This window comes from Zingiber officinale, chromosome 9B (genome assembly GCF_018446385.1).
Source record: "Zingiber officinale cultivar Zhangliang chromosome 9B, Zo_v1.1, whole genome shotgun sequence".
In the NCBI taxonomy this organism is placed as follows: domain Eukaryota; kingdom Viridiplantae; phylum Streptophyta; class Magnoliopsida; order Zingiberales; family Zingiberaceae; genus Zingiber; species Zingiber officinale.
In genome coordinates, this window is record NC_056003.1 from 85463302 (window position 1) to 85477039 (window position 13738).

A 13738-nucleotide genomic window follows, 5' to 3' on the forward strand; every position below is an offset into this window, starting at 1 on the left:
TTGGTCAGCTAGAATTTCTCATATTCTAGTCCAACAAGTGAACCAGATCATTCAGGTTAAGGACTCTTAGGTTTCGAGTCGAGTTTGAAGTCACAGAAACACTTTTATGCAATGAAAGTTTTCTTCGTATGGAGCTGCTACTAATAACCAGAAGGCGATACAATATGTAGCCTCGCCTTCCATACAGAACTGATATGCAATCGATTTTCTAGGAAGTACTCCCTTGGCGAGTCAAATAAACACTTACCTTGGCCTTCTTGCAATCTCCAACGGTTGCTATGACTTTAGTAGCAAAATGTTAATGTCCAAAATCTGAACCAAGTTGCTTCTGTGGTAGGATGATAAACCACATCAAAGCTTAGGAGCTGATGAAAGAAGCCCCATTTGCTCCGTAATATGATTCATGTGTTCAGTGTTGTTCCACACATTGTCTGCACTTGGCTGAACCTCCATCTGCTCCTGGGTGGTGGATTCAACCTCCTCTGTGTCTACTGCGAGGGGGCTAGCCATCAGGAATTGCTCCCAGAAATCATCGATAATGCCAGGGAGCTTCTCCTCATCATTGAACAGGTTGATGTCAGTATCTGCTGAAAAACCATCAATATCTAAAGGTCCAACTTCTTGCAAGACCAAGGCATTCTGGTTAGCATACATGTCCTGTGGCTTGGGCATTTCCAAAGTTTCAACTGGAATATCAGTAACATTGTCTTCAGGATCTATTCCGAGTAACTCAGGGAGATCTGGGATGTCAATGTTAGTCGGAGATGGAGCAATTTCCTCTGGAACTACAGATAACACTCCAATGTCATCTGGTCCAATCATTTCATTAGCTACTGCAGAAGACTGATCAGATACTGCAGAGGCAGTAGGAACAAATGGAAAGCCAGAATTTGAAGGGATCTCTGACAAAGTAACACAAGAATTCTGACTTGCTGTGCTTTCAAATGCTTCAGATGGAATTTGGAAGTTCTCTAGTTGAAGATTATCAGAATTTCCAAAAGATTCCAACCTAGCAGATGCATTCATCTTTATAATTTGTCTTAGCATTGCTTTGGCTGCTTCATTGATCAGTGGTTGGTACTTCACTATTTGACCTTCGAGCATCTCATCATCATGACTATCTCCCTGTTTTGGCAGCCTCCGCTTCTTGTTTACTCCAGTAATGCGTCTGTTGCTATCATTTTGATTTTGCTGCACAAATTGCGGAAAGAAACCAGGGCTCCGCATGGCCTTTGCGAGGAATGCCATCATCTGTTGTTGACGTTGTTCCATTCCCTGGAGGCGTTTCATCAATGTCTGTAACTGATGGTCTGAGGTTTGCTGCTGCTGGCGCAACCTAATAAGCTCTTGCATGAGTACATTCTTATCTCTCTTCAGCTGCTCAACCTCTTCTTCCAACCCAAACTTGCCCAACTCAACACAAGCAGTAGCTGGAGCACTCTGTGGTTGTGGTTGTGGTTGTGGTTGCGGTTGTGGTTGCTCTTTTTGACTTTGCCCATGTCCATGAGAGGGTTTCCTCCTGTTGATAGTTTTAAGCAGGTGCTTTTGCCCTCTTAAAAATCCCTCGTTCGCAAATTCCCAGCGATCAGGATCAACTTTCCGAAAACCCTGTCCAATAGTATCATGAAGCACCAAGTATATACCTTAACAGCCTTAAATAAACAACTTAGGAAAAAGGGCAGTCGTAAAGTAAGATTTGATCCTCAGCAACCAACATTAGCTTTTGAGTTTCCATGAAAAAATACACCATAAATGTAACATGAAATTTGCATACACAAGGGGTGCAAAGTGTTTTGCAAGAAGGCTAGTCCCCATTAGTTCAATTCCACATCGTGAGCACCTCTATAGAACTTCAGTACATCAACCAAACCATTAAGATCCTTAGGATCCAATTACTTGGATAGAAGATACAAACTTTATGATCCTTTTTCTCATATCTTCCATCTAAGTATTCTGATTAAAGCTAAACTATGATGAATCAGTTCCCTTCCTATTGTGAAACTCTACACCCATTAAGGAGGATTAATAACATCAGGCTATATTTTGGAACATCATGACAATCCGATGCTGTTTCTATATAACTTTGTTAGGAACTAACATAATTATCATACCAAAAAAGGACCAACTTGGAGGAGTCAAGTATGAGAAAAAGGATCATTTAAAACAATCATGTTCAAGTCAGAAACAATCATTGTTAATAGACTAAGTGATGTATAATCTTGTTTTTTTTCAGATATCATGTAAATATTTCATTTGTCCTTCTTCTAAGTCAACAATCTAGACCAAGAAATCAAAAACAACCTGATAGAGAGTTTCATCAGCCTTACTATTAGATAAAGCAGCTGATGAACAAGTCAACCACCTTAAATTTAAACAATTACATAATTGTAGAAGATTATAGCTGGGAATTCTAGGAAGTGGGATACACACATTGTATATCTGAACGCTAAAATTGACTTCAGTAGCATTACGAAACTCAAAAATTAATGAACTTACTTTCTTAAGCTCACGGAAGCCAATATCATGCCTCAAGGAATCAATGTATCATTTAATTGAGTGATGAACATCTAGCATTACCTATCATCATAAACTTGATGTCTATACTTGAAAATAACACAATTTTTCATACTGAATTGCCTATATTCATATAATTTGGTACAGCATACTAGTAGACAGTACTAAAGCAATATATTCATTAATTATTTTGGATTGATCATCATTCATTAGTTATAATCTTTAAAGTAATCATATAATTGATGTTATAAGTTATAAATTGTGTTAGCCTTGTAAGATCGAGTAGTACATACTGGACAATTAATTGGTAGTTCACTCACGATCAAAATTTCAAAAATTAGTGTTAATATGAGTTTCAAGAAACAATCACTTCTATGAGTAGATTACTGAACCAGCACCTTTTTATCAATAAAAAAAAATGCTTTGGACTAAAAGCAATGTATTTGAAGATAATACAAAAGGATCTCTTTTAAATAAAAGGGCAGCTCTGTGCACGAAGCTCCTGCCATGTAGGGTCCCGGGGAAGAATCCATTGTACGTAGCCTTACCCTGCTTTTTGCAAGAGGCTGTTTTCAGGATTCGAACCCGTGACCTTTTGGTCACATGACAGCAACTTTACCGTTGCGAAAATGATCTCTTTTAAATAAGAGTTCAAATTTGGAAGAAGATGAGAATAGTATGCAGGAAATCTTCTTAACAAGAGTTCCTCTCAGGTGAGATATCAACATCTTATCACAATATAGTTAATCAGTAACGCTTGTGGGATAATAGGGCGCCAGGATTTGTGAATTAACTGGACGCGTGAGTTCCAATGAAGCGGAATTGCATCAAGAGCACCGAATTGAAGAGGATCACAAAAACCATTCTATTATTCATGACGACGATAGAATCGAACAGGAAACAGATAGATGGAGCAAAGCAAAAGGGATGGCAGAGATCTTACATAAGTATTGAGCTGCCGAACAAAGCTAGAGAAATTATTGTGCTTGAAGTACTTGGGCAGGAGATCCCTGGCGAACTCCGGCGGATCCCTCACGACGAAGCTGTTATTTCCGGCGCCCCACGATACGATCGCGTCGGTCGCCGGATCATCCACCATGTCGTAAGTCTTGCTGAGGAAAGGGGGCGGCGCATTCCCGTTTAGTCCGGGATTCGCCCCCGCCGCCGTCTCCTTCTCACCGATCGCCGCCTGCCCTCCACCTCCCCTACCGCCACTGTTATCCTCCATTCCGCCCCCAACCATTATGCCGTCCGACGACGAGATCGGCGGCTAGGGTTTACAGAGGGCGTGCGATCTCGGGGTTTCGCTCTATTTCCCCTTTCCTAGCGACTGGCGCAACGCAAGCGCAACGTAATTGGTAGGATACCAGAAGCCGAGCGGGATCCTCTCCAAGACATCTTCTAAACATTGGACGGGTCTGAACGCCTCCATTTCGCATAATCTCCAGGTGGCAGTACAACTGTGAGTATGACGGTTACGATAAGAATTGTAAGATTATGCTATTACTACATCATTGGAGATTATCATCGCTTGAATTTAATCTCTATTGATGAGATGAAAATAATAATAGCCACTAGTTCGTTTAGTTAATTATTTTATTTAGTGCAGTAATAAAAATAAAGAGTAAATCTTGCTGGCCAGAATCTGGCCAGCTAGAAATTCCTATCTCCCAATTAAAATACATGCATGGACATGCATATAATTAATGTGGTCATATGAAATTACTAAAATACCCATACATATACATGCATGCATATATTCTAGCTGGCCAGATTCTGGCCGTTTAGCAATACCCATAAAATAAATGAGATAGGTATGACGAGCTTTCAATCAAATAATAGCAGTATTAATTAGGAGAGATTGAATTTGATACTTCACCCCATGCATTATAAGATATTAAACCATTAACCTATTTTTCTATTATCCAAAAATACTCTATAATTTATAGTAGCTAAGTCTCAATCCCGAAATTCTTGAAATCCATATTTCAATGACCGATCCGACCCTTATCTGCCATTAAAATAAATAGAAAAGTGCTCGTCATTCAAATGGCCATTAGGTTATGTGTCTTTCCATAGTTTACATAGTTTGGAGATGTTTTGTTTGATTTATAATTTTCATATTTTAAACTATAAGTAAATGTCTTTATTTGCTTTATTATTTTGATCATATTAAAAAAAGAAATACATGTCTATATTTAATTTACAATTTTCATATTAAAAACGCCTTTATTTAATTTAATCATATGTGATTTTTTTAAAAAAAATATTTCCATATAATTAGCCACTGTATACTAATTTGACATGTCATCGGAAAAAAGAAATTCTTAATTAAATCTTAAGAATTTAAGTGCGTCGTAAAATTTACTATATGTATATAACTATAGAATTCTGTTTGAACAAAAAAAAAAATTAAATGTCTTTCGAGAATTCATTTAAAAAGGTATAAATTGTCCTTCCAAAAAAATAATAATAAACAAATTTGCTTTGAAGTCAATATTATTATTATTAAAATTCAAACTTAAATATAAAAATTATGATTACAAATATTTAAAAGATATATAAGGCAGTTTTGTAATTAAACTATATAATATAAATTATGCTATAAAGTATATGGCGATATTTTTGGTCGTTATGAACAAATACGGACCGTAAAATTCTTCCCATATGGCGTTCCCATCGGTAAATTACCAACGGGAATTTTACTCACAAAAACATTAACGACGAAAATCTTGTAATGCTGCGATTTTGAGAAGTGAAAGCCAAACAATATGGAGTGAAGAATCGCCTAAAATTTTGTAAGGATGTATATATGTTCTGTACCTTATTGGAATCGTAAAGAAAATTGGACTTCCAAATGAGGGCAAGCAGCAGCAGGAGCCGATGTTTCTATTCATGCTCATGATGCTTGCACAAGTTAGAGGAAGCGGGCGACGGTGCAGAAGAACTCGTAGGCGCTTGCCCCTTCTCGTCACGAACAAGGTCACAGAGAAAGTCGGTTAAAACCTTTTCGTAAGACGGCATCTTAGCGTAACCGGGAAAGTAATTGATGTCCACTATGAGGTAATGATTACTCGATTTGGAATCCCTAATCATGTCGAAATTGAAGAGGCGCAATCCCATCGCCTGCCTCAAACCCATTGCTACCTTCTCGAGAAAGTGCGGCGGGGGCACCTCTGCTTCTTCCAGGCGCTCGTAATATTCGACCTCTTCGGGTCTCTGCGTGGTCACGTTGGACACTTGAGAGAAGGTGACAGAGCCGACGGGATGATCCAGCTTCTCCGGGGAAACGTCGGGGAGGGATTTCCTTCTCACGCACTGCACGTAGTTCCCCACCACATAGACCTTGAAGATGACCCCGCCGTGATTGACGAACTCCTGCAGCACCAGGGGAGGTTTGAGTTTGAGAAGAGCCTCGCGGTGGTAGACAAGGGACATCTTGTGGGATTTGGCGCTGCCGTCGGCGACCAGCGGCTTGGCGATGATAGGGAACCTGAGGTCGGTGGTGTTGGAGAGGGCGCTGGAATCATAGATCACCACTTGGTTGGGGATCCCAAAGGTCTCCCTCCCCTGAGGGATTTCGAGCTCGGACACGAACTGGAGCATGGTGATGCGATTGTGAAGGCGTTCGATGTCGATGGGCCGGTCGACGATGGGGACGCCGGGATTCTTGGCGGAGAAATCCGCGAGCTGTGACTTCCATTCGTCGCCGTAAAATTTGTGGATCACGCAATCGAAGGGGCCCTGCTCGGAGACGCGACGAGAGGGGTCGATGGGGACGAGATCGACGCCGCGGTCGCTCGCGAGGCCGACGAGAGACGGCCGGACAAAGCTATGCTTCTTCTTAGGCGCGAGGGCGTAGCCCACCACAAATCGACGAGAAACGGAGGTGTCCTCCATGGAGAGATCAAGATCCGAAGAAGCAGTGCAACGAAATCCACCCTCGAGCGCTGTAGCGAACTGCATTGCCGAACAAGAAACAACCACCGATCGATCCGATGTTAGTCGACACAAATCGAAGATCAATAAGATAAAACCACGAACAAAAAATTAGGGTTCTTACCTTTTCCGATCGCCTTCCAAACGCAGAGAAGAGACGCGTTTGAGAACGGCGAGACACGATTCGAGGGGGAGACGAGAAAGGTCTGCGACGGGACAATTTATAGCCCGAGTGGCTCGGGAGTGAGATCACCCGAGGTGCGCTCATCCGTCTGTACGCTTGGCGATCAACGGTGAGCTGGGAGCGGTGATTAGAACCAAAATAGGTACGGACCGTCAGACCGAACTTCGACGGAGTAGATCGGCACTCGTTTCGTCGATGAGGAACCTCAGTGGGGTCCAGGGATCCGGGAGATTCCATTGGTTTGTTTATTGCGCCGTTTCTTATTGGTCAGAGCAAATAAAGAACAGTTGGTGATTTTGTCGAAAATAGATGGAATATGCGAATGTTAATGCAAATCGTATCCTAGAATAAATAACTAAAGAAAGAAATAAACACCATAAAATATTATATATATATATATATATATATATATATATATATAAATAATTTTCTAATTTAACATCAAATAGATTCGGATATTTATTGGAACCCAAAGTTATTTTTTATGTGATCAATCAAGTAGGTTAGGTCCTGTTTTGATTTGATCAATGTGTCTAAGTGTGCAGGAGCTTAGGAGTACAGAAAGCCGAGCGAAAAACACGGCTAGCGAGAAGGACGGTACGGGGAGAGAGCCGACGGGCTCGGTGTGTCTGAGAGACGAGATGCTGCGGAAGAGTACACTGGTAGATGAGAAGGACGTGCACGACGTTCGAGGGATGAGAAGCCGGAGCGGAAGTCTGCTCAAAGAGAAAGACGAAAATTGAGTTCGGGTGAGCCCTATTCTGGTGATCGAAATCACCAAGTAGATCGCAGTAGTAATGGGGCGAAATGGAGCTGCAAGTGCTGTTGGAGGCGCCTTCAAAGGCTGTTGAAGGCGCCTCCGCGCCTTTTGTAGAAGGCGCCTTCCATGGCTGGTCGAAGGCGCCTTCGATGAACAGTGCGAAGACGTCTTCCAAGACTATGGAAGACCCCTTCGACCAGGTTAAAATTGTTGGATTTTTCGGGCCGCGAAAATAGCTTTTTCGCGTCGCGGAAACCCCGAAACCCCCTAGCCACTGGATCTCGTGCGAAGAAAAACATTCGAAAAATATGAGTATGAGTTTAAACGTTGATCTACAGTAGATCTACATAAGGATAAACCATTTTATACCTTTGTAGCGAAGCCCTTCGCAATCCCGCTTGTCCTCGGTTCGCCGGATCTCGAAAGTGTCAAAGTAGACACTTCTCTATGTGTATCCACACAAGCAAGAGATGGAGAAGAAACCTTAGAGTGTGCTAGCACTCAAGCAAGGTCTCGGCAAGAAGGAGGAGAGGGAGAGAAGAATTGTGAGCAAGATGAAGAAGATGAAATCAATTAGCCTTGAATGAAAAATAAAAATATTCATCCACACAAAAAGTGGCCGGCCACATTAAGCCTTGTAACCCCCATGGAATATCAAGAGTCACAACTCTTGGTAACTCCCATGAGGTGGCATTTGGTCAAGTCAAACTTGACCAAATGAAGAGGCCTTGATGATGTGGCATTGGTCAAGTCAAAGTCAAGTCAAAAACTTGACTCTTCATCTTCCTACTTAAGTCAAGTCAAACTTGACCACTTCTATCCCTTGGTTGATCTAATCTAACCATTGGTTCAAGCCAATTTTAATTTAATGAATCTCTATTCATCGAATTAAATTAATTAAATGAGTCTAAGTCCAAATTAGACTCACTTAACACATGAACCAACTTGAGTCCAACTCAATTAACCTACTTTGGATTACTCTTAATCCAATTTGGTTCATCATATGAACCTAATCATTTAGGTTCATCAAATGAACCTAGTCTCCATCTAATTGCCCTTAGTGTGTGACCCTATAGGTTCTTGTAATGTTGGCAATGCCCCTAAACTCATTTAGGAGCATAAGTAATGAGCGGTATTTAGCAACACATCATTACTACCCAAGTTACAAGAATGTTGAGATCCAACATCACCTTGTGACTACTAATTGTGACTCCTCACAATATATGACAAGTGTCCTTCTATCCTAAACATCTAGATTGATCAATGTGAGGCATAGACCGTGTCATCCTCTAATCAATCTAAATCTTGAACTCCAAGTACACTCACTCAATCAAATGAGCTCAATATCCTATATTGACTCATTTGGGCATGGCCATGCACTTCGTGGTCTCACTCTATCAAGAATATCGATGTCGCTCCCGTCATATAGGAGGGATAGATCTCATCTACATCACTCACATCCCTCTGCATAATTTGTTACATACCCAGTAATCGCCTTTATAGTCCACCCAGTTACGGGTGACGTTTGACGAAACCAAAGTACATAACTCCTTATGTAGGGATCCATGGTGACTTCAGGTCTAAGGACTAGTAGTCATACTAATAGCCACATGAGAAAGTATATGACACTCATATAATGATCCATGATACTTTCTCATGGCGGGTCATTCAGTATACATTCTCCAATGCATACCCATGTGTCAACATGATATCTCTATATCCATGACTTGTGAGATCAAGTTATCGAGTTGACCTACATGCTAGTCTTATTGCATTAACATTGTCCCTGAATGTTAATACTCGACTAGGAATGATTAAGAGTAGTGTTCCCTATATCATCTCACTATCGGTTCAACTAACCGATTGATATAGGTGAGAACCGTCTACTCAAGGACGTTATTATACTTAGTTTATTTGGCACCAATACAAGTAAGTATAATAACCAAAAATCAAATGCCTTTATTTATATAAAGAATATGATACAATAAGTCCAATATACAATCATCAAATGATTGGCTCTAGGGCTCTAGCTAACAATCTCCCACTAGCACTAGTGCCAATCAGTGTAGGCTCTAAGCCCAAATGACCTAGTGTGACCATCATGCTTCCTTTGTGCCAAAGCCTTGGTCAAGGGATCTGCGATATTAGCCTCTGTAGGTACTCTGCAAATTTTCACATCTTCTCTCTCGATGATCTCTCGAATGAGATGGAAGCGCCGTAGTATGTGTTTGGTCCGCTGGTGTGAGCGAGGTTCCTTCGCCTGTGCTATAGCTCCATTGTTGTCACAATAGAGCTCAATGGGGTCAGCAATGCTAGGAACCACCCCAAGTTCAGTGATGAACTTGCGGATCCAAACTGCCTCCTTTGCTGCCTCTGATGCAGCAATGTACTCGGCTTTTGTTGTAGAATCAGCTACTGTATCCTGCTTCGAACTCTTCCAGCTAACAACACCACCATTAATGCAAAATACGAACCCCGACTGCGATCTATAGTCATCCTGGTCGGTCTGGAAGCTAGCATCACTGTAACCCTTTACAGCTAGCTCATCATCGCCTCCGTATATAAAGAAATATTCTTTAGTCCTTCTTAAGTACTTAAGAATATTCTTGACCGCTATCCAGTGACTTTCACCTGGATCTGACTGGTATCTGCTCGTCATGCTCAAAGCATACGAAACATTAGGTCGAGTACATAGCATGGCGTACATGATCGATCCTATGGCTGAGGCATAAGAGATCTGATCCATGCGGTCTCTCTCCTCTCTAGAATAGGGACCTTAAGTCTTCGAAAGACTCACGCCATGTGACATCGGCAGAAATCCCTTCTTGGAGTTCTGCATGGCAAACCGAAGGAGTACCTTGTCAATGTATGTACTCTGACTTAGGCCAAGCAATCTCTTAGATCTATCTCTATAGATCTGTTGTTAGGATCGATGATCGCGGGTAGAGGGGGGGTGTGAATAGCCGCCCCAAATCGTTCGTTTCTTTCTACAAATCAAGGTTAGCGCAGCGGAAATAAACAATAGAAACGACAACGGAGAATAGAAAACCTCAAACTCGTCGATGTAACGAGGTTCGGAGATGAAACACCTACTCCTCGGCGTGTCCGTAAGGTGGACGAAGCCTATCAATCCGTCGGTGGATGAGTCCCCGGAAAACCGGCTAATAAGAACACTCATTCTGGGTGAAGAAACCTCGCCACATAAACTTCTTGCAACAGCAAGAAAGGTGTACAAAAATACAGCACAAAACAGAAGACAATATGAATGTACAAAACAAAGCTTGCCTACTGTTCTTGTCGACTGGAATCCAAAGCAGCAACTTCAGGAAACTCACAGCAGCAGCTGATCAGTCGAGGAAAGCTCACCCGAAGCTTCAAGAAGGAGCTCACACGAAGCTCAGTAAGCTAAGAGCTCAGCAAAGCTCGATCACAGTCAGGAGTAAGAAGAGTAGCAGTACCCATCTGTAGAAGCCCTCAGCCTCTTTTATACCTGCATCCATCTACGCTGTACCTGCGAAGAACAGAAGACAGAAGACTAGCCGTTGTGAGCCAACGACTAGTGCTGGACCGATCAGGACATCTCCTGATCGGTCCAGGAAGACCCTGATCGGTCCTAGGGACCGATCAGAGCTTCCTCTGATCGGTCCAGGGACCGATCAGCATGCATCCCTTCCTTTTCTCCCGAACTTCTTGCCTTCTGATCGTTGTTTCCTGATCGGTCTGCAGACCGATCAGATAACACTCAGTAGGCTACTGTTTGGTTACTGATCGGTCACCAGACCGATCTAGCTACCCAGTATATCACTGGATCGATCCACTGATCGATCCAGAGCTTGGTTTTTGCCCAAACCAAGTCCCAAACCTTCCAAACCAACATCCGGCCAACCTTGACCTGTTGGTACATCATGCTTAGCATCCGGTCACTCCCTTGACCTGCTAAGACTCCCTACCAAGTGTCCGGTCAATCCCTTTGACCCACTTGGACTTTTCTCTTCGTGTCAAGTATCCGGTCACTCCCTTGACCTACTTGACCTTCTCAACACCAGATGTCTGATCACCCTTGATCCATCTGGATTTTCCCTTGCCCGGCTTCACTCACCAGGACTTTCATCTAGCTTCACTCACTAGGGTTTTCACCTGGCTTCACTCACCAGGATTTCCAATCTGCCCGACTTCACTCACCAGGACTTTCCAATTGTCTGGCTTCACTCACCAGGACTTTCCCACTGCCTGGCTTCACTCACCAGGACTTTCACCTAGCTTCACTCACTAGGGTTTTCACAACTGCCTGGCTTCACTCACCAGGACTTCCCACTGCCTGTCTTCACTCACCAGGACTTTCCCACATCCGGTCCAGAGAACGAGCTACCGAGCCCTCTCTGACCACAGTTCGGAGAACGAGCTACCGAGCCCTCTCCGACTTCCATCCGGTCCAGAGAACGAGCTCCCGAGCCCTCTCTGACCATAGTCAGAGCTACCGAGCTACCTAGCTACCGAGCTACCGAGCTACTGAGCTACTGAGCTCCCGAGCTACCGAGCTACCGAGCTACCGAGCTACCGAGCTACTGAGCTACTGAGCTACCGAGCTCTCTCCGACTTCGTCCAGAGAACGAGCAACCGAGCCCTCTCCGACTTCATCCGATCCAGAGAACGAGCTACCGAGCCCTCTCTGACCTAGTTCGGAGAGCGAGCTACCGAGCTACCGAGCTACCGAGCTCTCTCTGACTTCCTATGCCAAGCTTCCATACTTGGACTTCTCCCGTGCCAAGCTCCCTGCTTGGACTTCTCCGTGCCAAGTCTCCATACCTGGACTTTTCCCGTGCCAAGCTCCCTGCTTGGACTTTTCTGTGTCAGGTCAACTCACCTCGGGTCAACCAGGTCAACCTTGACCACGGGTTGCACCCACAACCTCCCAAGTTTATGTTCTTGTCAAACATCAAGATACAACTTGAGTCTGGTCAACTCGAGTCAGGTCAATCAGGTCAACCTTGACCTAAGGTTGCACCAACAATCTCCCATCAAAATACAACTCTTCTGTTTTCGTCAAACATCAAAATACAACTCGAGTCAGGTCAACTCGAGTCGGGTCAACCAGGTCAACCTTGACCTAAGGTTGCACCAACAATCTCCCCCTTTTTGATGTTTGACAAAACCATAACCTAACTTAGGTTTTCTAATGTTCTTCCTTGAACATTCTCCCCAAACCTACACTCTCCCCCTTTTTGACACACATCAAAAAGAGTGAATCAAGGTCAAGAGTTTCTTCCTAATGAAAGTCTCATACCTTTCATTGAAACCCTTAATTTCCCCCTTGATACTAAAGTCAACAATCAACTTAGTGATAATCCCATATCACTCAAGTCTTTAGGAGTAAAAACTCCCCCTAAAGGTCAACTCCCCCTTGACCAATAGGTAAAACTCCCCCTAAAGGTCAACTCCCCCTTGACCATTGGGTAAAACTCCCCCTAAAGGTCAACTCCCCCTTGACCATTGCACCAACAATGTCTTGGAGAGTTTCAAACCTTTAGAAATCTAAACCACCAACTTCCATAGCTGAAATTTCAGTCAACAGTCAAAAAATCAGCATTTGGCACGCTCTGATCGGTCACCAGACCGATCAGCCTTCACTGGATCGGTCACCAGACCGATCCACACTCTCCTGGATCGGTCACTAACACTTTCCTGGACCGATCAGAATCCTCTCTGATCGGTCCATAAGTCTGATATCAGAATTTCTGATTTTCCTCCCGAAATTCAGAAACTCCTAGAAAATTCCAGAAAATTCCAAAAATTGTAAAACTTTGAGGATACATTCCTCATAACATATATTATCAAGAAAAAATAGTTTTCTATGAAAATAACTTCCATTTTCAAATCTTGATACAAAGTTTAAAAACTTTGAAATAGTTCAAGTTTACCTTAACTTTGTATCAACTTGCTCAATGATGAATGCTATCACTAGAAAAACTTCATCAAGGTTTTTCAAATCAATTTTGAAATAATTTTAAAACATTCAATTTAGGACCACAATCTTAGGGCTAAATGTACATGACTTGTACACAAGCTTTCCCTATGATCCTCAATTTCGAATTAGGCTCATCTAGGTACAAGAACTATGCACCTTGATCCTAACTCATCATCATAATATCTCACACACATCTAAGGTGTATCAAACACATCCAAGTCAATTTTGATGTGAGATATGGGTTTAGGTCATCTTAAGCTAAGTTCTCATGCATTTTCTAAACAACAATTTGATTTCCATATCAAATTGAGTTTTTTATCCTTAAACCAATTTAATTGATCATAAATGCAAGAGATGATGACATGGCATAAAATAA

The 13738-nt window shown here is 42.5% G+C and overlaps 2 protein-coding genes across 2 annotated transcripts; both read right to left on the reverse strand.

Annotated features, from left to right (window-relative positions):
- Positions 1-26: 26 nt before the first annotated feature.
- Positions 27-3861, reverse strand: LOC122023706 (heat stress transcription factor A-1-like). Its single transcript, XM_042581977.1, has 2 exons — positions 3458-3861; positions 27-1608 (listed from the first exon to the last, which is right to left on the reverse strand). Exons 1-2 carry the CDS (start codon positions 3755-3757, stop codon positions 352-354), a joined length of 1557 nt encoding a protein of 518 aa, XP_042437911.1. The 5' UTR covers positions 3758-3861; the 3' UTR covers positions 27-351.
- Positions 3862-5403: 1542 nt separating this feature from the next.
- LOC122023113 (inositol-tetrakisphosphate 1-kinase 1-like) lies at positions 5404-6432 on the reverse strand. Its single transcript, XM_042581202.1, has one exon. It carries the CDS (start codon positions 6412-6414, stop codon positions 5404-5406), a length of 1011 nt encoding a protein of 336 aa, XP_042437136.1. The 5' UTR covers positions 6415-6432.
- Positions 6433-13738: the final 7306 nt, after the last annotated feature.

Bases quoted from the DNA above. Each gene is read 5' to 3' on its own strand.
- LOC122023706 (XM_042581977.1), bottom strand. From the start codon at position 3,757: ATGGTTGGGGGCGGAATGGAGGATAACAGTGGCGGTAGGGGAGGTGGA. The intron at 1,609-3,457 runs GTAAGATCTCTG...ACTATTGGACAG, and splicing joins TTCGGCAGCTCAATACTTAT to GGTTTTCGGAAAGTTGATCC.
- LOC122023113 (XM_042581202.1), bottom strand. From the start codon at position 6,414: ATGGAGGACACCTCCGTTTCTCGTCGATTTGTGGTGGGCTACGCCCTC.